Genomic DNA, 26256 nt, shown 5'->3' with positions numbered 1-26256 from the left:
AACCCATCTCTTCGCTCTTTATCTTTGGTATGAATTTCCAAAGCTGTGTCTAATACTCGATTGCCCCCACTTAGGGTCAGGCCTTAGGTGGAGTGTTAGGTTCACACCGAGGCCCCTCTCAGGCATGAGCTGAGCTCCAGGGATGAAGGGAAGCAACTCTGAGCCCACCTCAACCTGACAGCTCACCCTTCCTCAGGAGGCCAGGCACGGAGGCCTGTGGAGAGAAGAGGAGTCAGAGGAGCTGGTGCTGCAGGAGATGCCCACACGGCAGCCGGTCAGGACTGAGGCAGAGGCCATGGGGTCCTCGGTGCAGGTGGACATCTCACTGCTGGCCTAGCCAGGCTGCTTTGGGAATTGAATTGCTAGATTGCACTGGAATATTAAAAAACCTAAATATTTATTTGCATCATATTTACAAAAGTGGGAAGGAGACCAGGGGAAACCCTGAGCACACCCACACCTGGCTGACCAGCCCCTTGGCGCTGCAGAGGAGGCGGACACAGCTGGAAGGAACAGGATTTATGTTGCATACTTGAACTACAGCGAGTGTAAGACTGGTCCTATTTACAGGGCAGAAACACTACGGGTGGAGGGGGGGGGGGCAGCAGAGCGAGCACCAGAGTCCTGGCCAGACGGTGCCCTGCTTGCCACCTTCCCCACCTCTCCCAGAGGCATCTCTGTGGCCCCGCTGGGGTTCTCTGGGGGGAACGGGGCCGCTCACATGATGCTCGCCGGGGTGAAGACAGGGCCCACGCACAAGGTGTCTGTGATCTCCCAGCCGCAGGACAGAGGCTTGCACATGCCCTCAGCGTCCTCATCCTGTTCTGCAGGCAGCGGCTGCTCTCTCATTGCTTTCCTGTGGGTGAGAGAGGGACACTGGAAGCCACCAGCATGGGACCTGCTGGCTGGGGGCTCCTGATGGCCCTGCACCAGAAGACCTGGCCCCCATCGGGTATAGGGGTCTCACCTGACCCCCAGAGCCCAGCCTAGGGCAGGAGAAGGCCTGCTGACCATCTCCCCTACCCTTGTAGTCCAACGCCCCCAAGAAGGAAAGGAACCCACATTTATTGAACACTTACTGTGTGGCAGACATTGTGCCAGGCAGTTTACTTATGTTATCTAATTGTAAGAGCAGCATTATCACCCCCATTTTACTGAGACAGAGAGAAGTGACCTGCCCAAGGTTACATCTCTAGAAGGTGGTAGAACTAGGATTCCACCCAGCTCTCTCACTCCCACATTCTTCATACTCCAGGCTTGGCTCTTAAAAAAAAATTACCGCCCCATTCAAAAAATCCACACTGTTTCTCCTCCTACCTACCCATGTTGATACGGGCCTCCACCCTCTGATCAGCCACTAGTTGGGAATCTTATCCTCACACCCAGTGATCCTGCTGACCCCAGCTCCTGAACCTCCTTACAGTACACACCTCTCTCCATTACACTGCCACCACCATCTTTAGCTGGGAATGCAAGTCTCCCAGATCTTCTCTGGCCTCCTCCAGACATTTCTGCCCAGGGCCATCTTCCCAAAGAGTGAATCCCTGCTCTTGAGTTACCAGCAGCTTCCATCCAATCTCCGGCCCCAGGAGATCTGTCCCAGCTGGCCTCTCCAACTGTGCCCATCCTCACCTCCTGTGTGCCATCCACAGCAACCATCTTTTGGGCTCACACCGCATCCCATTCCCAGGCCTGTGCACGTACTTGTGCTTCCACCTGCATCATCAACCCTTACTAACTTCTCCTCAGCCTTCAGGTCTCAGCTTCAGTGACTGAATCTCAGGAAAGACTTTGCTGAATCGCACAGCACAATGTACTTCTCCTGGATAATGATAAGGGTTCAATATCTGCTTCAGCTACATCACCCCTTCAACTACAGCCCTCCTTCAGCCACAGCCCTCCTTCAGCCACAGCCCTCCTTCAGCCACAGCCCTCCTTCAGCCACAGCCCTCCTTCAGCCACAGCTCTCCTTCAGCCACAGCCCTCCTTCAGCCACAGCCCTCCTTCAGCCACAGCCCTCCTTCAGCCACAGCCCTCCTTCAGCCACAGCCCTCCTTCAGCCACAGCTCTCCTTCAGCCACAGCCCTCCTTCAGCCACAGCCCTCCTTCAGCCACAGCCCTCCTTCAGCCACAGCCCTCCTTCAGCCACAGCCCTCCTTCAGCCACAGCCCTCCTTCAGCTACAGCCCTCCTTCAGCCACAGCTCTCCTTCAGCCACAGCCCTCCTTCAGCTACAGCCCTCCTTCAGCCACAGCCCTCCTTCAGCCACAGCCCTCCTTCAGCCACAGCCCTCCTTCAGCCATAGCCCTCCTTCAGCCACAGCCCTCCTTCAGCCACAGCTCTCCTTCAGCCATAGCCCTCCTTCAGCTACATCAGGGCAGGGAGTTAGTGCCTGGTGCCCCAGCAGGCACATAGTAAGCACTTACTCAGTGGAGAGAGCGGATACTCCTGCCAGCCATAGCCATCTCCCCAGCTCCAAAAGAGGGGCTCTTCACTGCTGACCAGCTCTGTGACCTCAAGCAAGTGACCTATCTGTGATAACACTCCTCACAGAGCTGTGTGTGGTTGAAAGGAAATAATCATAAAGCCTGACAGAAGGGTTCAACTAACAACTTTCATCGCATCTTGCTCACTGGATCCCAACACTGGCTTGGTGAGGAAGGAGGGCCAGTTTTAGGCTCACTTTTTAAATGGGAAGATGGAGGCTAAGTGAGTGCTAATATTTCCTGGGTCATAGAACAGCCACTTGACTGGTCAGCTCTATCCATACATGCCCTTGGCCTCCCTTAATCCACACAGGAGCTAGAGTGGCCTTTCTAAAGTCCACATCAGACCGTGTCACTCCCCTGCTTCAAGCCAGGCCGTGCTACCCCCTTGCTGCTCAAAGCTTTTCTCAGTGTTTAAGGCCCTTCAGATGCAGCCCTGCTCCCTCCCCAGCCACCACCAACCTTGTGTAGAATGCTCCCTCCCCGTTTCCTCTCCGTGGAACCCTCTCCTGCCCCTCCTGCCTCTTGCTGCCCAACTCCCACTCATCTCCTGGCTTTACTTCACCTTTCCTTCCTCCGGGAGGTGGATCTGGGCCCCAGGGAGGAATCTAAGCTTCTGCAGCCTGCCCTCTCCACCCAGCACAGAATTTATCAGGAGTCCTGTCTGCTTCTCTGTGTCTCCTCCTCAAGGGAAGCTCAGTCTCATTCATGGCCACAGCCAGGGGCCAAGCACAGGCCTCACTTGGAATCAGCAGCCAAGGGCTACTTGTCAATTTGGATTTCACAGAAGCAGGGTCTCAAACCTAAGGTTTCCCTCATTGCTTCTGCCTAGCCCGCTCTTTCTCCCCCACCCCACTCCATTTCCCAGCAGGGCCCCCTTACCAGGCCACCCTGGACATGGCATAGGTGATGCGGCAGGTCTGGATCCCTCTGAAGAGGGAACCCATGCCCACAGTGTAGGCGCCCATGTTCTCAAAGACCAGCCAGTCCCCTACGTGTAGTTGCGGCAGCCACAGGCCCTCAGCTACACAGTCACAGCCGTCAGCCGCCGGGCCCCACAGGCTGCTGCTGTACAAGGGCTGCTCTGTGGAAGGTTTCTGCAGGAAAGAGGGATGATCACATTCAGCTTTCCTGGGCTTACTGTTCACAGCCTTATCACTCCCTCCCTCAAAAGCCTCCGTGGCTCCCATAGCCAATAGCATAAAGACGGATGGGCCTCCTAGCCTGGCATTTAAGGCCCTCCCACTTTTCTGCATTCATTGCCTCTTAAGACTCTGAAGCCACAATGCCTGGTGTTAAATCCAGGCTCCAACACTTGCTAGTTGTGTGACCTTGGGCAATATTCTTAACCTGTCCTGGCCGAGTGGCTCAGTTGGTTGGAGCATCGCTTTACACCAAAAGGTTGTGGGTTTGATTTCTGGTCAGGGCACATGCCTAGGTTGCACGTTCAATGCCTGGCCCCAATTGGGACACATGCAGGGCGTGGGGGGGAGGGGGGAACTGATTGATGTTTCTCTCTCACATTGATATTTCTCTCTCTCTCCCTCCCTCCTTTCCTCCCTCCCTCTCTCTCCCTCTCTCTAAAAATTAATTAAAAATGTCCTTGGATGAGAATTTAAAATTTTTTTTGATAAATATTTAATTCATAAAAAGAATGTATCATCTGTAAGATAAAGGAAAATTTCCAGTATCTTTGAAACTCCTATGTGGCCCACACCTATGAGATGCCTCCTGAGGTAGCCATTATCCTGAATTTTGTTTTCATTATTCTCTTGTTGTTGTTTTTTAAATATATTTTTTTATTAATTTCAGATAGTAAGGAAGAGGGAAAGAGAGATAGAAACATCAATGATGAAAGAGAATCATTGATTGGCTGCCTCCTGCACGCTCCCCACTGGGGATTGAGCCCGCAACCTGGGCATGTGACCTTGACCGGAATTGAACCTGGGACCCTTTAGTCCACAGGTCGACACTCTATCCACTGAGCCAAACTGGCTAGGGCATTCTCTTGTTTTATTTAGTTTTCTAAAAACATACCTAACCTTAAACAAGATAGTATTTAGTTCGCACACTTTTGAAATATACGTAAATGGAATTATAGAGTGTAATCTCTACAACTTGCTTTTTTGTTGTTGTTGAAACTTACACACTCAAGATTCCAACTAATGCAATTTGCAGTATGCTGCATAGAAAATTCATTATATGGCCCTGGCTGGTTTTGCTCAGTGGGTAGAGTGTTGGTCTGTGGACTGGAGGGTCCTGGGTTCGATTCCGGGCAGGGGCACATGCCTGGGTTGCGGGCTCAGTCCAATGTGCAGGAGGCAGCCAATCAATGATTCCCTCTCATCATTGATGTTTCTGTCTCTCTCTCCCTCTCTCTTCCTCTCTGAAATCAATAAAAATATATTTAAAAAAAAGAAAATTCATTATATGGAATACACTGTAATTTATTTATGTGTTACCCTGCCAACAAACATAAGGTGGTTTCCAATGTTTTATATTATAAAAATTGCTCCTGTGAACATTCTTATATATCTCCTCAAACACATATGCCAAGAGTCTCTTTACAATATATACCTAGGAACTTGCTGGAAGGTAGGGTATATGTATGTTTATCTGAATAATGCCTACAAATTCCCACCTAGCTAGCTGCTCCATGTCCTCACCAACACTTGATACTGCCATGCTTTAAACTTATTTCTAATGTAGTCAGTATAAAATGGTACCTTGTTTTCACTTCAATTTGCATTTCCTTGATTGCCAACGAAGTTGAGCACCTTTTCATTTTGCATTTGGTTTTCTTCTTCTTAACTGCCTGTTAGTCTTTTGCCCATATTTCTATTGCTTTCTATTTCACATTGTTTTTTCCTTAAGGTTCTTACTTGTTTGTATTTCTTATTTAAGAATCCTTCATATATTCTGTATACTAAGCCCTTATCAGTTATATACACGTCTCAGTATTTTCCCCCAGTTTGTGATTGCCTCTTTGCTTTTGCTAACAGATGAACAGAAGCTCTTCATTTTAATGTAGACAGTCTTTTCCTTTTTTATTTTTAAGATATCCTTCACTGTGCCTACATTGGTTTCTGGAGTTTATATAGAGATAGGGGTCCAATTTCATTTTTTGCATATGGACAATCAGGTGTTCTAGCATCACATATTACACAGTACCCAATGACCTTCCTTGCAAGCCCTGTCAACACTTTCCACATGTGTGGTTCTTTCCTGTGCTCTTTGCTGGTCTATTTTTTAATGCTGGTGTCCAAACTAAACTATTTTAATTACTCCCAATGTTAGAAATTATATACTATGGCCCGGTGCACAAAATTCGTGCACAGAGGGGTGGTTCCCTCAGCCTACCCTGCACCCTCTCCCAATCGGGGACCCCTTGGGGGATGTCCGATTGCCTCTGCCTGCCTGCCTGATTGCCCCTAACCCCCTCTGCCTGCCTTCCTGATCGCTCCTAACTGCCCTCCCCTGTCGACCTGATCTAGCCCCCAACTGCCCTCCCCTGCCAGCCTGGTTGCCCCTAACTGCCCTCCCCTACCGGCCTGATCTCACCCCCAACTTCCCTCCCCTGCTGGACTGGTTGCCCCAACTGCCCTCCTCTGCCAGCCTGATCTCGCCCCCTACTGCCCTCCCCTGCAGGCCTGATCTCGCCCCCAACTGCCCTCCTCTGCCAGCCAATTTGGTTCTGCTTGGTCAGTTTCTATGCCAGTCAGCAACAAAAGCTCCGCCTTCTAGGCAGCTATTGGCTCCTCACAGTTGACCCAGATTTGGTTCTGATTGATCAGTTTCTATGCCAGTCAGTGTCAAAAGCTTCGCCTCCTAGGCAGCCATTGGTTCCTCACACTTCACCCATATTTGGTTCTGATTGGTCGGTTTCTATTCCAGTCAGCATCTCTGGGTCTATCAATGGGGCCTGATCAGAAAGGCGGTGCTGATCAGCAGCCCCCATGGAGGCCTGGAGAGAAATGGAGGCACAGCTGCTGGCCAGACTGGGAGAGAGAGAGGCAAGTATGATCAAAAACTGCCACAGAGGCAACGGATCAGTCCCTGCTTCTCTCTTCAGGCCTCTCTCTGGCCCTGATTCACAGCCCCCTCAGCAGTCAGTTTGGGGGCATCGCGCCTGCAGCGGAAGCAGTCAGCGCTGGGTTGCCATGGCAACCCAGCGCTGACTGCAGGACTGACTTCCGGTTGGTCGAGCCTTGGTCATGGTCGAGCCTTGGTCATTGCCGGACGTTACTACCCAGGGTTTTTATATATTAGGATTTCTATTATTTTAGTGGTTACTCTAGACATTTACATTTTAACAAACATGCCTAACTTCAAGTCAAAAATTAATATCTTTAACTTTCTCTCAAATAATTCAAAATCTTAGAACACCAACTTAGTCATTTTATCTTCCAACTTACATTCTATTGCACCCTAACATTGCTATCCAGTGTTTTATTCTATCTTATTTGTGGCAGAGGCTGCTAATTGCCTATTGCAGTAATTTCAACCCTCAATTTTTGCTGGGCACATGACCACCTACAATAAAGGCCAACTTCCCTTCCAGGTAGTGATGGCAACGGGATAAAAGCCTAAATATTGTGTGGCTACTTTCAGGAAATTTCCTTAAAAGACAACTGGCACATGGACTTCACCTTCTTTTCTAAATGTCTGGAGCTTCCATTTGTACCAACCAAGATGAGGGCAATACCTAGAAGTAGGTACAACTGAAAGCCATATGGCTCCATGAAACCATGGTACCAGCTCTTGAATTGTCTGCATCCAGACATTTAGATTGGAGTGAAAGGAGCCTTTATATCTTGTTCAAATCATGTAATTTGGGATCTGCTACTCACAGCCTACCCTAACCATAAGTGAGCCTGTTTTTAACCCCACAAGTTAGATGCTAATGATGGTGGTGGTGTGGCGAAAATTTAGACCCTCCCACTCTCTTACACACTGCTGGTGGGATTGTCAATTAGTACAACCACTTTGGGGAACAGTCTCGCACTGTCGCATGAAGCTGAACATTTGTATGCCCTGTGCTCAGTGGTTCCACCCTCTTCTGCTCATGCATCACAGAGACCAAGAATATTCATAGCAACAGTAAACACAGTCACAAACACCTGGACACAATCCAGATGCCTGGAGAGGAGAGTGGATGCAAAAGTTGCACATATTCACTGACAGAGTGTTACGCAATGGTCAAATGAAGAACTTTAGAGACATACGGCGGTATTGAGGAAACTTAGACTGGATATTAAGTGTTTTTAAAAAGTCCAACACCCTTTTTGTAAAGTAAAAAACAAAATATGAATATTTTATGAATGGTCAACAGGTATGTGAAAAGATGCTCAGTGCCACTAATCATTAGAGAAATGCAAATGAAACCATAATGAGATATCACCTCACTCACAGCTGTTAGGATGGCTATTATCAAAAAGACAACATGTGTTGGCAAGGTTGAGGAGAATTGAACCCTGGTGAGAATGCAAAGTGGTGCAGTCACTGTGGAAACCAGTATGGAGGTTTCACAAAAAACGAAAAAGAGAACTACCGCCCTCGCCGGTTTGGCTCAGTGGATAGAGCGTGGACCTGCAGACCAAAGGTTCAATTCTGGTCAAGGGCACGTACCTTGGCTGCAGGCTCCTCCCTGGCCTGGGCCCTTGTCAAGGCCCATGCAAGAGGCAACCAATCAATGTGTTTCTCTCACATTGATGTTTTCTCTGTCTTTCCCTCTCTCTTCCACTTTTCCTAAAAAAATCAATGGAAAAATATCCTCGGGTGAGGATAAATAAATATAGAACTACCAGATGACCCAGAAGTCCCATTTCTGGGTGTTTATCCAAAATAATTGATTCTTTCTGGGGACAATAGGATATAGGATCCCACAAGAATGCAGGCAGTGCTAGTGCATCACAGTATAAAACTGAATTCCTGGGCACATCAGGGCAGCTTACTGAGACAGGCAGACATAACCGTATTTAACAACACAACTATAGGATGAGGACCAACTAAGTCAAAGGAGGCCCTCTCTACCTGCCCCACAGGAGCTGACATGTGACTAGGCCTTGAAAAACTAGACAAAATGGAGAGGAAAAGAAAAACACACACACATTGAAAGCTCGTGATGGTGTAGGTGCTGGTTAGGCTCTCAGTTTTCCTTCCAGAAGCTGGACCACACAAACAGAGGCCTGGAAATGTGAAAATACAAGGGTGTGACTGCCTTTCTTTCCCTTTGAAGATGCCCGGGAAGCTGTGGGAGGCCAGGGCTGGTTCTCAGGCTAGGAGAATGTTTTGCAAATTCCTGTTCTCTTGTTAACATGGGAAAACTCATTGGAGAGAAGCTGTTTCTTTTTACTTCTAGGAATTTACCCAGAGCAATGATCAGAGATGGGTGTCAAGATATACTCACAGCGCTCAAAAACAGGAAACCAATGGCCAACCACTAAAGTCAGATGGGTTAAAATATTCTGCAGTCATCAAAAAGCATGCTGTCAGAGATTACTTAATAGCATGGAAAGAGCTACCCCCCATATTAAATGGGGGAAAGCAGGTTACAAAACAATATGACCCCAACTTCATGGGGGAAAATATAATACATTTTTTTAAAGACTGAAAAGAAATCTATGGGGAGAGTTTATGGGTGATAACCTTCTTCATCCTTGTCTATTTTCTACAATGACTATGCTTCACTTTTAAAAATTAGATATCACACAAAAATGTTATTTAAACAAGTCCACACAACTGAAAACAGGCCCCAGTGGCTCACCTTCTGCAGGACGGGGGTAGGGCAGGTGTTGTCAAACAGGACTGAGTTGAAGATTCCATAGATGCCCTCATGGAGTTGGTAAACGATGGTCTTGGGGGCAGAACCAGTCTCCTCTGCAGGGAGGGGAGAGGTCAGGGGCAGGGCAAGCAGCAAGATGAGGGGGTGGGAGTAGGGAGCTGGCACAATGGTGGGCTCCACAAAGATGATGGCTACGGTAATGAAAGGGCTGCCCCTGCCTCCTGCTGTGTGTGACATGAGGTTCACTGCCTTGTTGGAAACATTCACCTTGTAGCTGAGCAGCGCTGCCCAAGATGCATGCCTTGTCTGCAACAGACCTTGATGCCCCAGCAAAGGCAGAAGAGCAGGCCTGACAAACTCAAGACCCCAAGAGATTAAGCCACTAGCTCAGAGGCACACAACTGGGGCAACACATGAACTGGAATGAGAAGCCAGGTCTCCCAGTGGGACTAGATAGGACAACCCCCCCCGCCCCAAATCTATAAAGGAGGCCAGAAGAATCTCTCTCTCTCTCTCTCTCTCTCTCTCTCTCTCTCTCTCTCTCTCTCTCTCTCTCACACACACACACACACACACACACACACACACACACACACCATCACACCATCACACCATCACACCATTCTACCTGAAGCCCACCACCTCTCCACTGGAGCTGCCGAGAGGACTGATCTATCAGGAAGTGCAGGGAACAGCACTGATGTTAGCAGTGTGGGCAGAGACGTCTTGAGTTAGCCCAGCCTGGACTTGGATACCAGCACTGCCCCTATCAGCTGTGGGACCTTGGGCTGGTGACTCAACCTCTCCTTGCCTACGTCTGTCCTCTGTAAAGTGGGCTTGGACAAACATAAGTTGTCATTAATTATTTTCAATGTGTTAGAGATGCAGTTGGGTGAGTAAGAGCCTGTACTCAGGAGAGGAGACAAACATGGGATCAAATGCAGGCTTTACCTCTTACTAGCTTTAAGCAATTCACTTATATTTTCTTCGAGTCTCAATTTCCTCATCTGTACAGTACAGTTAATAAAATATCTATTTTACCTAAGGTTGTTTTGATCTTAACCTTTTGCACTCGGATGTCGAGATTAAAATTACTCTTTGAATGTATCAATAATTTGAAATATTAAAAAATCCAAATAAATAAGTTTGTATGAAAAGACACTCCAGTTTTTTATTCTACTGCCGCGCTTTGTAAAATCTGGGGTATTTAAAAAATTAAATCCCAAGTAGAATAAAGGAATCGAGAAAAAAGCAAGCGAGTGCAAAGGGTTAATCTTCATAAAATATGAGCATGCATAGGATAAAAGATGCTACATGAGTGTCTTGGGAGTGAGGTGACCTGATTGTAAGTTTCCCTACAGCAAGGACCCAGTCTCTAGATTCCCCCACTCCCTAAAACCAGACCCTGCTCAGCTAGCCAGTGCTTAGCTCCAGGGAAGAATGAGGCTCCCCTGGCCGACTGGCACCTACCTTCCCTGCCAGGCTGGTCCAGAAGAACCTCCTTCTTGGCGATGATGCTGACTGCCAAGGTGAAGGCTGAGGTCACATAGTAGCGTCCCAGCTTGGCAAGGATATCCACGCCGCAGCCCTCCGGGAAGTACAGGTCCAAGGCTGAGTTGATGACAGAAGCAATCTGGTGGTAGGAGAATGGGGGTGGACAACTACATGTTTGAAAGTGGGGTTTATGCTGAAAACTCGCTACAGCTCCACGTCTATTTCTTTCTCTTTTTTAATATATTTTTATTGATTTCAGAGAGGGAGGAGAGGGAGAGAGAGAGATAGAAACATCAATGATGAGAATCATTGATCGGCTGCCTTCTGCTCGCCCCCTACTGGGAATTGAGCCCACAACCTGGGTATGTGTCCTTGACCAGAATTGAACCCGGGACCCTTCAGTCTGCAGGCTGAAGGTTATCCACCAAGCCAAACCGGCTAGGGCCCAAGTCTATTTCTTGAAAGCTTTGATTTCAGAAAGAGGGACTTGGCAGCTGCTAAGGCCCCAGCTGGAAACCATGAACAGCTGGCCAAGAAGGTAGGTGGGAGGCAGAGCTGGGTAAGGCCCCACATGCTTGTGTAAATCAGCCTTCTCAATGCCCCCACAGTGGGAAGAGGCACTCTTAAAGTAACACGTGGTACTCAGATTCCAGAAGCCCTGGTGTGGATTTTTCTTTCATAAATAACCAATTTGTTAAATGACACGATTTTTTTTAACAGAAAATAAAGACACAAAAAAAGGATCAAAATCACCCCTAATTACAGCATGGATGGATCTAGAGGGTATTATGCTAAGTGAAATAAGTCTGTCAGAGAAAGACAACTACCATATGGTTTCACTTATATATGGAATCTAAAGAACAAAATAAAGGAACAAACAAAATTGAACAGACTCATAGATACAGAGAACAGACTGATGGTTGCCAGAGGGGAAGGGGGTTGGGGGACTGGGTAAAAAAGTGAAGGGATTAAGAAGTACAGATTGGTAGTTACAAAATAGTCACAGGGACGTCAAGTACAGCATAGGGAATATAGTCAATAATATTGTAATAACTATGTATGGCACCAGGTGGAAATATTGGGGGGAACACTTTATAAAGTGTATGATTATCTAACCACTATGCTGTACACCTGAAACTAACACACAATAATATTGAATGTAAACTGTATTTAAAGTTCTTTTTTAAAAACAACATTCCTAATTCTGTTATCCAGATTAGCCTAATCATTAACTTTTTGGAGTAGCTCTAATTCTTTTTTTTATACAAACACTATTTTTTATGATAAACAAGACAGAGTTATATACATACTAGAAGCACAGTGCACGAAATTCGTGCATGGGGGGGGGGGGTGTCCCTCAGCCCAGCCTGCACCCTCTCCAATCTGGGACCCCGGTGGGATTGGGCCTAAACAGGTAGTCAGACATTCCTCTCACAATCCAGGACTGCTGGCTCCCAAACACCTATCTGCCTGCCTGATTGCCCCTAACCGCTTCTTCCTGCCAGCCTGATCACCCCCTAACCATTCCTGTGCCAGCCTGATCGATGCCTAACTGCTCCCCTGCTGGCCCGATTGCCCCTAACTGCCCTCCCCTGCCGGCCTGGTCACCCCTAACTGCCCTACCTTGCCGGCCTGGTCGCCCCTAACTGCCCTCCCCTGCTAGCCCAGTCACCCCTAACTTCACTCCCTTGCCAGTCTGGTTGCCCCTAACTGCCCTCCCCTGCTGACCTGGTCGCCCCCAACTGCCCTCTCCTGCCAGCCTGGTTGCCCCCAACTGCCCTCCCCTGCAGGCCTGGTACCCCCCCCCCAACTGTCCTGCCCTGCAGGCCTGGTCACCCCTAACTGCCCTCCCCTACAGGCCTGGGTGCCCCCCCACAACTGTCCTCCCCTGCAGGCCTGATCGCCCACAACTGCCCTCCCCTGCTGGCCATCTTGTGTCCACATGGGGGTGGCCATCTTGTGTGTTGGAGTGATGGTCAATTTGCATATTACCTCTTTATTATATAGGATGTTTTTTATAACCTATTTTTCTCAATCGACTGTGAATGTAAATGTAAACATCATAAGAATGTTTTGTAATTTAACCAATCCTGAGTGTTAGGTGGACCAGGGAGGTCCCATGGAATTCTATGATATACAATGCTGCAATGTTCATCTGTGAGGCTAATTCTTTGTGTCTATAGCAGATTATTTTCCTAGGGTCAGTCCTAGATGTGGATATTCCCTAGTGAAGCTCTTACTGCTAAGGAGAAGCGACCCCTAGTGGTTGGAGTGGGGATTGAGCAACACATTTTTCTGGATTTCATCTCACAGATGAGAAGGTGGACAGTTTTGCTTTCCTTTTTCTGCCCTCTCATTTGATTTCTCATCAGCCCAGACATTCAAAAAGCTTTATGACTTACGCAAATATGGCCTGGTTGAGCTCCAAACATGTGCATGGTCTGAATCTACCGTGGACTCAGGAAGTGACATAATTTGTATAAGCCGCATTTGCTCAGTGGTAGCACAAGGTTAATAATAAGATCCAGGCAAAGCACCAAGCACAGGAGTTAACACATAGGATCAGCTCACAGTGGACTCTCTATCGGCATTATAACCCTCCCCGTCACCCCCGCCGCACAGAGCCCAATGTGACCCTTCTGCCCCAGGATTACCTCTTCGAATCTCACTTTGGCCCCCTCCACTCCAGGGAAGCCACCACCAAGGTCCAGGATGTGCATCCTGTGGCCCAGCTCGGCGCCCATTTCAAACACAATCCGGGCGTCTGCGATGAATTGAGCATAGGCCTCAGGGTCAGGACAGCAGCTGCCAACATGAAAACTGGGAGAGGAGGAAAAGCGTTGGCTTACATGCAGGGCCCCAGGGGCCACGACCTCAGTCCCAGCCAGGAAAGGCACACTGGACATGGTGCCCATTTGACAGATGTGATGCCTGAGGGCCTAAGAGGTTAAATGGGTTGCTGAGGGCCATGTGGCAAGTGAGGAGTGAGTGGGAAGCTTGGCACTTGGTGCCCCTGCCATCCCTCCATTCTGCCCCTAGGACTGAGCCTTCTGGAACAAGTCAGCCAGAGCTCAAATGCCACCTCCATCGCATCCCTCAGTCAGTGGTGTGGCCTGCCTAGGCTTTAGCTTCCCCATCTGTCGGCCTGGTCGCCCCTAACTGTTCTCCCTTGCAGGCCTGGTCATCCCCAACTGCCCTCCCCTGCCGCCCCTGTCACCCCCAACTGCCCTCCCTTGCCAGCCTGGTCACCCCCAACTGCCCTCCCCTTGCCAGCCTGGTCACCCCTAACTGCCCTCCCCTGCCGGCCTGGTCACCCCCAACTGCCCTCTCCTGCTGGTGACCCCACAAGGCTGTGAGGTAATGCACATGTAACATTTAGCACTGGGCCTGGGATGTCCTAAGTAAAGAATAAATGAAAGCTGTGTTGTTAAGTCATTGAAAAGATTTGGCATACAGGCTGGTAAAACTCATAAAAAGCTAGGTTCCTCCTGGGACCTCCTAGGATAAGACCTGGGGAGTGTGAGGTTGGGGCAGCATGCCAAACCTTCTTTACAAAGAGAGGAAACCTCAAAAGGCAGAATCCCATGCCCAGAGACAGGCCCTCCTTGGAGGACTTCGGGGAGGTCTCATACAGAATGAATTCCTGGGAAAGAGGCAGCGGGCCTGGTGTGGGTGGAGGTGGTGGGGCTTCCAGACGCTCACCTCACACCCACCACCTCTACGTGGCTCTTCTTGGCGTTTTGAAGCAGGTGTCTGCAGGAATTCAGCAAAGCTCCAAACTTGAGGCTGAGGCAGCTCTGGGAGTGGGAGTCATCGGTGGCGATGCACAGCAGCATCCTGAGGGGAGACAGCGCCGCTGCCGGGTGGGCCCGCCTCCCCCACCCCAACCACTTCTTCTCTGAGTCAAGGGGTGTGAACCCCTGCGGCTCAGAGCCCTCCAACCCCACAGGCCCCCAATCCTTCCTCTCCCTGCACAGCCAGTGGGCCTCTGAGTCCTGTCCATTCCATTCCCTAAACATCGCTAGGCCCTTCCCTGCAGCCCCTGCCCTGGTCGCGACCTCTCCAGTTCTCCCCTGCAGTTCCACTTCCTCCGAATCAGCCACTACACCAGCCGGGCTTTTCCCGCTTCTCTTGTATGAGGAAAACCATTCTATTTTCCAGACACAGTCTTACTAAGAACCCCGATGTTGTGTATAACAGACAAAATGGAAGCTGCTGTGGGTGAACCAGAGTGGCCCACCACCTGGCCTCCCCTTCACCCCGAGGCCCCTCCATGGAATCCCAGGGTACAAGTGACCATGTGAGAGGCTCAGCCTGAGCAAACCGTCCAGTGCTGACCCCTGGCAAAGCCCATTTGCACCAGGTCCCTGCCCCATGGCCAGCATCATTCACTGTCTCCCTCACCCCTCACACATGGTATGTTCGCACTAAATTTCTGCTTGTCCCTCAAACACCCCATGCTATTTCTGACCTCCATGCATTTGCTTACACAGTTGGCTCTGATGCACTGTATGTACCCTCCCCAAATTCGATTCACTACTCAAGGCCCAGCTGAAATGCCACCTCCTTCATGAACCTTTCCCAACCACCCTATCTCAGCCTTGACTTCGACCTCCATCATACTGTGGCTGTAATCAGTTATCTCTGCCTTTGTCCGAGGCAGGCCCTGGCATCCTTGGTCCTGTCCATCCCCTGTGACCCAGCTCCACTCCTCCCACCCCTCCGCCTCCCATACGAGTGGCTCTCAGCTTACTTGGCACTGGGGTGGTTCTTCTCCACCTTTGCCAGCTCCATCTCGTTGTCAAAGCTCAGCAGCTGGATCCCATACTTGGCAGCATACTTGATCTGTGCAATTTGCTTACAGGGATTGGCGAAGATGATCTTACTGGCAGGGACGCCAATATGCTGGACCAACTCCATCTCTGCCTGTGGGGTCCCAAAGGTGGTGGTGAGGAGGCACCAGGGCCTGCTGGGCCCACAGAAGCCAAGGAAACACAGATGCGGGGCAAAATCCTAGCTATGCATGCAGAGATCCCTAGGAAGTGGGCCTCGCTGTTCAACAGCAGATATTAAACACCAGGACTCCCGCTGGCTCTCCGCTGTTTGACAGGCAGGGCTGCCAGGTACGGCTGCGCAGGTGATAGCCTTGCACAGTCCGAGGGGGTCCCATTCACAAAGAACACATGGTAGATTTGTGTATTTATTACAGTTTCCAGGCAGTAAAGCATATCCTTCTAACAAAGACAGTATATTATTATAACAATTGAGTGCCTTAAGGAAGGAGCACATTTCCTAATTCACACAAAGGCATCATGTGGACTCACAGTGGCCCCAACAGACTTCTGACACATTTTCCTGGCAGCTTTAAATGCTTAGAGCATGTTACTTGATGTATAAGGAAGTTCACAGCATCCGGAGTCTTTGGCACAGGCCTGCTGTGTGTATAGCCCCTCTCTACACGGGCCCCCCTCTTCCTTGCCTTTACAGAACACTGCTCCCCTGATGGTTGCATTAATGATACAACGATGATGACAATGACAGCAACCATGATCATGGAGCACCTACCACAAGCAGGCACCCAGTGAGATGCAGACTTTTTCTACAAAGGGCCAGAGAGCAAATGGTTCAGGCTCTGTCCACACAGTTTCTGTCACAATTACCCCACTGCCACTGCAGCCACAGACAATGCATAAGTGAATGAGCGAGGCTGGGATCCAATACAACTTCACAAATCAGCACTGGGCTGCACTGGGCCCACCGCCCACTGCTTGCCAGCCCTCACTGCAGGTTCACTGTTTTATTCACTCCTTACGGTAACCCCATCAGATGGGTTATCAGCTCCATTCAACAGAGAAGGAAACTGATGCTCAGAGAGGCCATGTAGCAAGTAGGTGGCAGAACCAACTTTCAAACTGGGGTCTGACTCTCCACGATGAAGGGAAGGAAGCTGAGAGGAAGTCAGTTTGGAAACACGGTAGGAGACGAGGCCATTGTTAACCACCTGAGTTTGGAATAAGACTCTCATTTTAACTTAGCACCTTTTCAGCACAAGGTGTTTATGTGCATCATCTCGAGTGGTGCCTATAACTATCCTATGGAATACTCACTGGTCACATTTTACAGACGCCGGAGCGGTCCACCTGCCTATGGTGACACAGCCAGGACACACAGGTCCGAGTCCAGAGCTGGACAGCTCGCTCCCAAGGAGCCTGGGTCTGAGTGGCTCCGAAGCCGCTTTATTCCCCACTTCACATGAGGTGAGAGGGAGAAGCAGTGCTAGCCCTTCGGGGACCTGAGGTTTAGCTTTGATTATAAATATCTAAATAATAAGCATCGTTGTCATCATGGAAATATGCAAATCAAAACCACAATGAGATACCACCTCACACCTGTCAGAATGGCTATCGTCAAAAAGAAACAACAAACAAGGTGCAGAGAAAAAGGAGCCCTCACGCACTGCTGGTGGGGATGTAAATTGGTGCCACCACCATGGAAAACAATATGGAGGTTTCTCAAAAATTAAAAAGAGAACCACCATACGATCCGGCAATCCCACTTCTTGGTATTTATCTGAAGAAATAAAAAAAACACTAATTCAAAAAGATATATGCAGCCCTATCCAGCTTGGCTCAATGGATAGAGCATAGGCCTGCGGACTAAAGGGTCCTGGGTTCGATTCCAGTCAAGGGCACATGCCTGGGTTGTGGGCTTGGTCCCCAGTAGGGGGCGTGCAGGAGGCAGCCAATCAATGATTCTCTCCCATCTTTGATGTTTCAATCTCTCTCTCTCTCCCTCTCCCTTCCTCTCTCTGAAATCAATTTTTTAAAAAAAATTTTCCGTAGCATTATTTGCAATAGCTAAGATGTAATATTCTATAGATATACAATGGAATATTACCCAGCCATAAAAAAGAATGAAATCTTGCCATTTGCAGCACAACTGATGGACTTAGAACATATTATGCTAAGTAAAATAAGTCTGACAGAGAAGGCAAACACCGTATATGATTTCACTTCTGTGTGGAATCTAAAAAACAAAATAAACAAAAGACAACCAAAAAAGGACTCATAGATATAGAGAACAAACTTATGGTTACCAGAGGGAAAGGGAAATGGGGGAAGGGGTGGGGGGAAAGGGTGAAGTGGAAAAATAGGTACAAATTTCCAGTTATAAAATACATAAGCCACCCTGGCCAGGTGGCTCAGTTGGTTGGAGCATCATCCCATACACCAAAGGTTTCAGGTTTGATTCCTGGTCAGGGCACATACCTAGGTTGCGGGTTTCATCCCCTATTGGGGCGCATAGAGAAGGCAACCAATTGATGTCTCTCTCTTTTTCTCTCCTCTCCCTTTCTCTCTCTAAAATCAATAAACATATCCTCAGGTGAGGATTAAAAAAATACGTAAGGCATGGGAATGTAATGTACAGCACAGAGAATACAATCAATAATATCGTAATAACTATGTAAGGTGACAGATGGTTACTAGACTTATCATGGTTAACACTGCGTACGGTGTATAAATGTCTAATCACTGTGTCATACACCTGAAACTAATATAATATTGTCAACTATAATTTTAAAATAAATTTTTAAAAAGGTAAACATAGCCATATGCCAGCCACTGCATCAAATATTTTATTTATATTCTTATTTAATCTTTATAATAATCTTATGAGATAGGAAACAGAGGCTTAGAGAGGTTAAGTCACTTGTCCAAAGTAACACAGTTCATAAGCAGCACAGCTGGAATTCTAACCCGCAAGTGTCAGGCTTGAGCACACCAGCTCTTCACCACAGCACCATGGAGAATCCAACCTCTAACCTGGGCTAACAAGTGTTCCTGGAGCTCTGTGAGTTGCCAGGCCCTGTGCTAGGTGCTATGAAAAGAGGTGGTAAGTAAGGCAGACGGGTCTCTGGCCCTGTGGTCCCTTCAGGCTGGAGGGGAGGACAGGTAGGAATGAATGAACACTGAATAATAGTGGAATTACAAATGAATAAGAGCCATGAGGAAAAAGTACAGGATACCAGAGAGAGTGTGAATGGGGAGGCCCGGGTGTTGGGGAGGACGGCCTTTCCGAGGGTCAGAAATGTAAGCTGAGACCCACAGGAGGCCTGCGCCAGGCCAAGATGGGAGGAAGGAAAGGAGGCTTCCGGGAGAGGAAGTGCCTGTGCGGAGGCCCTGAGACCAGAGGTGCTCAGCCTGATACAGGAGGACGGGCAGTGGCCTGGGCAGGGTGCACACGTGGGGAAGATGAGGTTGGAGGGAGGTGGGCAGAGCCAATGGGGGAACCAAGAAGGCTGATGTGGATTCCTATTCTGTCCTGTGAGTAACGGGAAACAGGTTGAAGGGTTTCAAGAAGGGAAATGACATGCTCAGATTTGCATTTTAACTGCCAGCTCTAAATCTGGTTCCCCGGAAGGGCCTGAGGGGCTGTGGGCAGACTGGTCACCATCACCCTGGCAGAAGTAGCAGAGTCTGCACCAGAAAGGCAGGGGAGCTGTGTTCTGGAAGCAGGGCTGGCAGGCTGGGTGGTGGGTTACACGTGGGGACGCAGGGTGAGGATGTCTGAGGGGGACTCCATGCCCAGCAGACCAAGGGACCCCTCTTGAAGGAAGATTGTTGAGTGCATTTGAACACACTGGATTCCAGGCATCCTATGTCATTATCAAGCCAGCAGCTGAGTAGATAGGTCTGGGAAGGAGATCAAAACGTGGGAGGTGGTGGCGTATTGATGGCATTGAAAGCCATGGGCAGAGATGAAATTCCCTAAGCAGAGGGAGAGTTTCTAAGAGAAGGGAGCCTGAGACAGAACCCAGAGGAACTCTCCCATTGAGAGAGCGGCCCGGCCTGTGTGGCTCAATGGTTGAGCGTTGGCCTATGAAATAAGAGGTCAGAGTTCAATTCCTGGTCAGAACACATGCCCAGGTTTTGAGTTTGATCCCCAGTGGGGGGCATGCAGGAAGCAGCCCATCAATGATTCTCTCTCATCATTGTTTCTTTCTCTCCCTCTCCCTTCCTTGCTGAAATCAATAAAAATATTTTTTTAAAAAAAGAAAGAGCAGTAGAAGATGAGGAAAAGCTGGCACCCAGGACCTGTAGAGAGGGGAAGATAATACAGAGATTATGATGCCATTCCTGCCCAACAAAGCCTGCCCCACAACTTCTGTCTGTATGGAAGGCCATGTCACTGAGGGAGGCACCCCGTGAGGGTGGGGCAGGGGCAGGGCAGCATTCACTTTCATCTGATAGCCTTCCCAAGTCTTTAGAAGCAGGAGCACCTGTTATTATTGAGTATGTTTTAAAAGACCGTGTCATTAAATGGGGAGTGGCTACTCAACGGGCATCAGATTTCAGTTTGGCGAGATGAGTAAGATCTAGAAGCCTGCCGACAACATTGTGCCTAGTTCACCACACCGGACCTAAAAGTGTGTCAAGAGTATGATAGGTCGCATGTTAAGTGTCCTTACCAAAAACAAACAAACAAAAAGTCCCTGCATTGAATATTGTTGAGAGGCCAGATAATTCGAGGACCCAGGAGTGTCCCCAACAAGGTCTAAATGCATCAACATGGACCGATCTTCAAAACCTGCTGAGTTGAAAGCTATTGCTGAACAGTACATACATGACCATCTTTTATATTTCATTGCAAAATCACAAGATATTGTGTATATTTTTTATAGGTCACATTTAAATACTACCAAACTCAAATTCATGATGGCAATTAACTCTGGAGACATAATGCTGATGTCCTATGTGTATGTGCGTGCATGTGTGTATGTGTATTTGTGTGTGTGTGTGTGTGTGTGTGTGTGAATACATATATTATTTGAATAATTGAATGTGAAGGTTTAAAATAAAGTTCTCACTGCATCCTGGGGACATTGGTAAGAGGAGTTTCCTTGGAGCAGTGAGAGTGGATGTCAGAAGCAATGGCATAAGGAGTGGGTGCTAAGAAAAGTGACAAGTGCAGACACACAAGTGTAGACAACTCGTTTTGGCCTTGAAGAAGGAGCAAGGGATGAGGGTGGGGAACCATGTGTCCAGGAAAGGCTTTTTAAGATGGAAGCATGCTGATGGAGACAGCAAGAGAGGGCAAGGGATGGGGTCAGGAGAGAGGACATAAGGTCTTTGGGAAGGTGGGTGGACAGAGCTCCGTGCAAGGCGTGGCCTGTGCCCTTGACCCTGGAGCCCTTTGATGTGGGTTTGTACTCCCAGCCCCAGCTCACCACCAAGCCTTCAGTCAGTGTGCTGTGTGGCCACCAGCTATGGCTGACCAGAAGAGGGCAGCCTTGGACTTCCATAGCAAGCTGGGCGTCCCACACTCACCTCTCAGTAAATGCACCCAACAGTCTGCGCGATCCCCCCACCAGGAGGGGGTCTTGGCCTCTTCCCGCCCTTCAGTTAGCATCTGTCACTAGCCTAGTCCCAGCTCAGCCATCCTCTCCCTAGGATCTTGGAAAATACAGCGGCTATAGAATCAGAGACCCCCTTGCTATACACAAGTAGCCACTGACCAGTGAGTCACTCTACCTCTGTGCTTATACACTAAATGCTTACACACTCAACCTCTATGCTTATACACTAAATGCTTCCTCACAGGACTGCAGTCAGAATCAGGAAATAATAATTGCCTCCCAGGGTTGTTGCGCGAACAAAATGAGATCATGTCCAGAAAACGCTTGGCAAAGCGCCTGGCACAACAGGAGCACTCAGCAAATGGTAGAAGCTTTTAAAGTCCCCACTGACTTCAAGGTCTTTCTAAGCCCTCACTCCCCTTGGAGGCCAGCCCCTGAGGCCAGAGGGCCAAGGGCCCCAGCGCGTGGTGTCCAGAAGCAGAGGACTGTAGTCAGTGGGGTTCGGTCCTGTTCTTCACCCCTAGACCCAGGGGGCAGAAAAGATCCCCTTCCTCCTTGCCCGAGCAGAGGCCCGGGGTGTGCAGGGAAAGTCCTGGCTCTGCCACAAGCAAGCTATTATAGCCGGTCCCCATGTCCTCAGGTGTAAAATGGCAATCCCTCTCCCCACGGCCCTCCCAGGGCTTTATGGAACACACGGCACAACACTGGGTGTGTAGAGCAAGAGCTAATGCAAGGGGGCTTTGCGGGTGACAAGAGGGAGAAACTCATCGATCAATAACAATATTAACATCTGTCTCTGATAAAGGTTAACCTGCTTGTTCTGACAGTCCCACCCTGGTTCACCCCTGTCGCCCCTGGAACCCCACCAGCCCTGCCATCCCCCCCAAGGCTAGCTCTTCTCCTTTCTCCCCCAGGAATCCCTTCTGAAACTCTCCTCACAACACCCAGTCATATTGCTGCCTTTAAGGGGCTTAAAATGGGTCATAAAAAGGGGTTCCCCTCAAAACAACCATTTCTGACTATTACAAAAAGTAACAGTCGTGACAATATCACAAGCCAAAGCACCTCAGGGCCTTTGCACTTGCTTCTGCATGGAATGCCCTTCTCCTAGTTACCCACCTGGCTTGATATTTTGCTTCCTTCAGGGCTATATTCAAATTTCAGCAAAGCTTTCTCTGGCCAAACTATCTAAAAGTGCTATAATCTCATCCAATATTTCCTACTTCCCTTTCCCGTTTTAATTTTCTCCATAGGGTTTACCATCTAAAATACTATCAATTTTCATTATTTAACTTATTTTAGAAAGCAAGCTCCATGAAGAAAGGGCCTTCTGTTGTTGTTTCATTTGTTTTGTTCGCTTGCTAAATCCCCACCTAGAATAGTACTTGGCGCCACAGGAGGTGCTCAATAAATGTCTGCTGAGTAAATAAATACATCCAAAGCTGCACTCTGAGGAAATGTTATAGCTTAAAATTTCTCAAGTAAGAACAGAATGAAAATAGGTAAATTAAGCCTTCAAGTCAAGGACAGCAGAGTCTGTCTTACTCAACGCTCTGAAGTCAACCCTACCTAGCACAGTGACTAGCACATTGTAGGAGTTCAGTGAATACAGAATAATAGTAAATAAGCAAAGTAAATCCAAATTGAAGAAAAGAGAATTTAGACAACAGCATTAATAAAATTAGAAAGGCAATAGAATTGGCAACAATAACAAAACTCTAAAAGGATTAAGAAAAACTAGTGACATATTAAGATTATAAAAGAAAAAAGAAAAGAAAACCAACAATAAGAGGATGTTTTTGTTTTGTTTTAATTAAAAGAATACCATGTATAATTCTATGCCAAGCAGTTTGAAAGACTCCATTTAAAAAGGCGACCCGTCTACCCCAGGGACACACAAGGTTCTAACTTGGAACTTCAATGCTGGCAAATTCCACGCTTGTTTTTCCCTCCCCTATCCCTTAACGCCTCTTCCAAGGGAGTGGCCCTTCCCAGAGGGCAAGGAGCCAACTGCAGGTCACTCCTGCCTCCCCAGGGCCCACCCACAGCGGCCCAGCCATGTGTGTGCTCAGTAGGCAGTGGGGGTCAGTGTGCTGGTGGGGGCAGGCGCTCACCTTGTTGGCACAGCTGAAGCCCAGCCCCAGCTCAGCCAGGACCTTCAGCACGCCCAGGCTGCTGTTGCACTTGACAGCGTAAAAGGGCCGGACTCGAGGCAGGCACTTCAGAAAGCAGAAGTGCTTCCTCACTACCGCACCCAGGTCGGCCACGAAGAAGGCAGTGACCTCACCCTGCACAACAAGATGGGGGAATGTGAGACCCCACCCAGCTCCCGCCTTGTGCATGCCATCCCTGGTTCTTCCCAAGTATCTGCCCCCAAATTTGGCTGTGGCCACAAAGCTACCTGCTCTAAGTTCTCTGGGGCTCCCCAAGTCTACAGGACAGAAGGCAAACTCCCCAGCCTGGCATTCAAGGATCTGTGACCCAGCCCTACCCCCTCCCCTCCCTGCAGCGCAAACTCCAGCTGCAGACTGAATTATTTATCTTCCCACCTCCAAGCCTCTGTTCCCACCATGCCCTCCACGTGGAATACCCTACCCCCACTTGTGCCTCGCAAATTCCTAATCTACCTTCAGGTTTCACCTGGGACACTACCTCCCCGTGGACTGCTTTTAACGCTCCCACTACATTTTGCACTTGCTTCCGAAGTATCACAACAGTGTGTGCATCTGTCTTCCCCAGAAAAAGATAAATTCCTTGAAGGCCAAAGCTATGGCCCACAGCCCATCGCTTTTCACATAGTGGTGCTTGCGGTAGTCCCACTGCCGCTGCAACCCATGCCTGTGGACAGCTGGTTACCACAGATTTGCTGAGGGCTGATACGTATAAGGAAGGCTATGGGTGAGACCACATTGCTGAAGCCTTCGCTGAGACTGTTTCCCTTTATGCAACACTTTTTTTTTTTTTAACTGACGCCCACTTGGTGCCGGACATTATGCCGAGGGACAGAGATGGCCAGACAGGGCTCTAGCCCTGAAGGGATTTGGGTCCGGAAGAGAACACATCCCTATGCAATGACAAGTGCATTCAATCAGTGCTAGGTGGAAGTTTCTATGCAATGCAGTTGGGGCCATGGAGAAAGAATATAGAGAATCTGCCTGGGCAATCAGGAAAAGGTGACACTGGTGAGGAATGAGGTCTGAGTAGGAACAGGTAAGAGGGAGAGAGGCCGGGAGAAGAGTGTTCTAGGCAAAGGGGTGATAATAGGGCACGTGGCATCATTGGGGCACAGGGCAGAGGAGTGCAGCTCTGATGGAGCATGATATATACCGAGGGAGACGCCGGAAATGGGGCTGTGAAGGCAGAGGGGTTCTGACTTGATCCTATAGGCAGTTGGGAAGAGCCAAAGAATTCTGATTTTGATCAGGGCTGTGATAAAGTGTGTGTGGGGGGTGGGGGGGGGAGGGGGGAGATGAGGCAGGAAAGAGGTTGGGGGGCCTTTAGAGAGATGAAATCTGAACTACAAAGAGGTTTAGGAGGAGCACACTGGAGGGTATTTTAAGGAGGCTGAACTCACAGAGCTTGGTGATGCCTAGATTGGGGGTGGGTGGGTGGGGGGGGAGAAAGGCCTCCTAGGTTTCTGACCTAGATCTAGGGGCTGGGCAGGTGATAGTGGTGCTGACATCTAGGCAGGAACAGGAGGGGCAGGTTTGGGGGCAAAGGCCAGGACCTGGGGATAAAATGGGTCTGGCTCTTGCAATGAGCAAGTATGAGTAGCAAGTGAAAGAATAAGATGAGGCCCCAGGGGTCCTGTCAGAGGAGGAGCTGGGCCTGCACCGGGAGCTGGGCTCCACCCCCACCCGCAACCCCTCACCGTGGTGGCCTGAGAGGCCCCCATAGTGAGTTCCTCCAGCAGGTCTCGCGTGCTGAAGCCCTCCTCCACCATCACAAAGTCCGTTTCACTCAGGTAGCCTGCCATGCCGAGGAGGAGGAGGAGGAGGAGGAGGAGGAAGAGGAGGAGGAGGAGCCGATGGGCTGGATGGAGCCGCCGCCGCTGCCTCTGCCTCCGCCGCCGCTGCCGCCTTAGAAAGTATGCAACACACTGCAGGGGAGAAGGAGGGTGCTGCTGGCCTGGGGTCGATGGGGCGGGGGGGGGGGGGGGGGCGGCTGGCCTCCGCTGACCCCCTCACTTCCCCAAGCCAGGGTGCCCAGTCCTGTCACACCCCGCCACGCCCCTAGCACAAGCTTGGGGAGCTTAGCTTCACTGGGAAGGGTAGACACAATCACGAATCCTGGACTGGGACGAGGCATTATAGGCCTAGATGTCAGCGCCTCTCCGAGCCTCAGTTTCCCCATCCATAAAATGGATGCATTGTTTTGGAGATTCTTTCCAGTTCTGGAATTCGGGTTTTAGTTTAAAAAGGAAAGAAAGAGAGTGAGGGAGCAGGAAAGCCGAGTGTCTCGGGAGGCCGTTTCCAGCTTGCCCCGGTCCTGACCACGCCCACCTAAGAGGCTGCAGAGGGCTGCGCCCAGCCCCAGAACCGGAGCTGAAGTTCGAGTCCGCTCTCCGCTGAGTGACCTTGGGGACGCCCCATCCCCTCTCAGAGCCTCAGCTTCTACATTTTTAAAGGGGGGCAGCTGGACTTGGAGTGCTAGGATTCTAAGCGTGCATGGGGGCGCCTTGCGGGCTCCAGGGGCGAGTACCAAAGGCTGAGGGTCCTTCCCGGGGAGCCCTCCCGAGTGCAGGACCGAGGTCCCGCCCCCGACCCCCATACACACATACACACACACACGCGCGCGCACACACACCCTTACCACGCCCCGTCCTCCTTCGCAGGGGCCAGAGCCAGGCGCACTGCTAGGGGGGGTCGCCGGTGACCTCGAAACTTGTGCAACACCCCGAGGAGGAGTGGCAGTTGCGGAGCCGAGGCCCCTGCTGAAAGGAGGCAAGAGGGGCCAGGGGCACATCAGCACTGGAGACTGGAGCCGAGGGTGCCCGCTCCCTGAGGCTCCCAGAGCCACTCCCCGCACTCGCCTTAAAACGCATTTACACGGCTTCGGCCCATAGATCTCCCCAGCGAGTGAATCGGGTCCTCCGCGCCTCCGCGCCTCCGCTCGCTCGCTCCCCCCCGGATCCGG

The 26256-nt window shown here is 49.7% G+C and overlaps 1 protein-coding gene across 1 annotated transcript; it reads right to left on the bottom strand.

Annotated features, from left to right (window-relative positions):
- Positions 1-504: 504 nt before the first annotated feature.
- On the bottom strand, positions 505-26256 carry AZIN2 (antizyme inhibitor 2). The gene is made up of 11 exons (XM_028133230.2): positions 26153-26256; positions 25933-26053; positions 24992-25219; positions 23235-23408; positions 15517-15689; positions 14466-14600; positions 13418-13583; positions 10740-10902; positions 9252-9364; positions 3368-3582; positions 505-856 (listed from the first exon to the last, which is right to left on the bottom strand). Exons 3-11 carry the CDS (start codon positions 25094-25096, stop codon positions 718-720), a joined length of 1383 nt encoding a protein of 460 aa, XP_027989031.2. The 5' UTR covers positions 25097-25219; positions 25933-26053; positions 26153-26256; the 3' UTR covers positions 505-717.

Source organism: Eptesicus fuscus, chromosome 9 (genome assembly GCF_027574615.1).
Source record: "Eptesicus fuscus isolate TK198812 chromosome 9, DD_ASM_mEF_20220401, whole genome shotgun sequence".
Lineage (NCBI taxonomy): Eukaryota > Metazoa > Chordata > Mammalia > Chiroptera > Vespertilionidae > Eptesicus > Eptesicus fuscus.
Note: the sequence above shows the minus strand (reverse complement) of the source record. Positions and strands in the feature narration are given on the sequence as shown.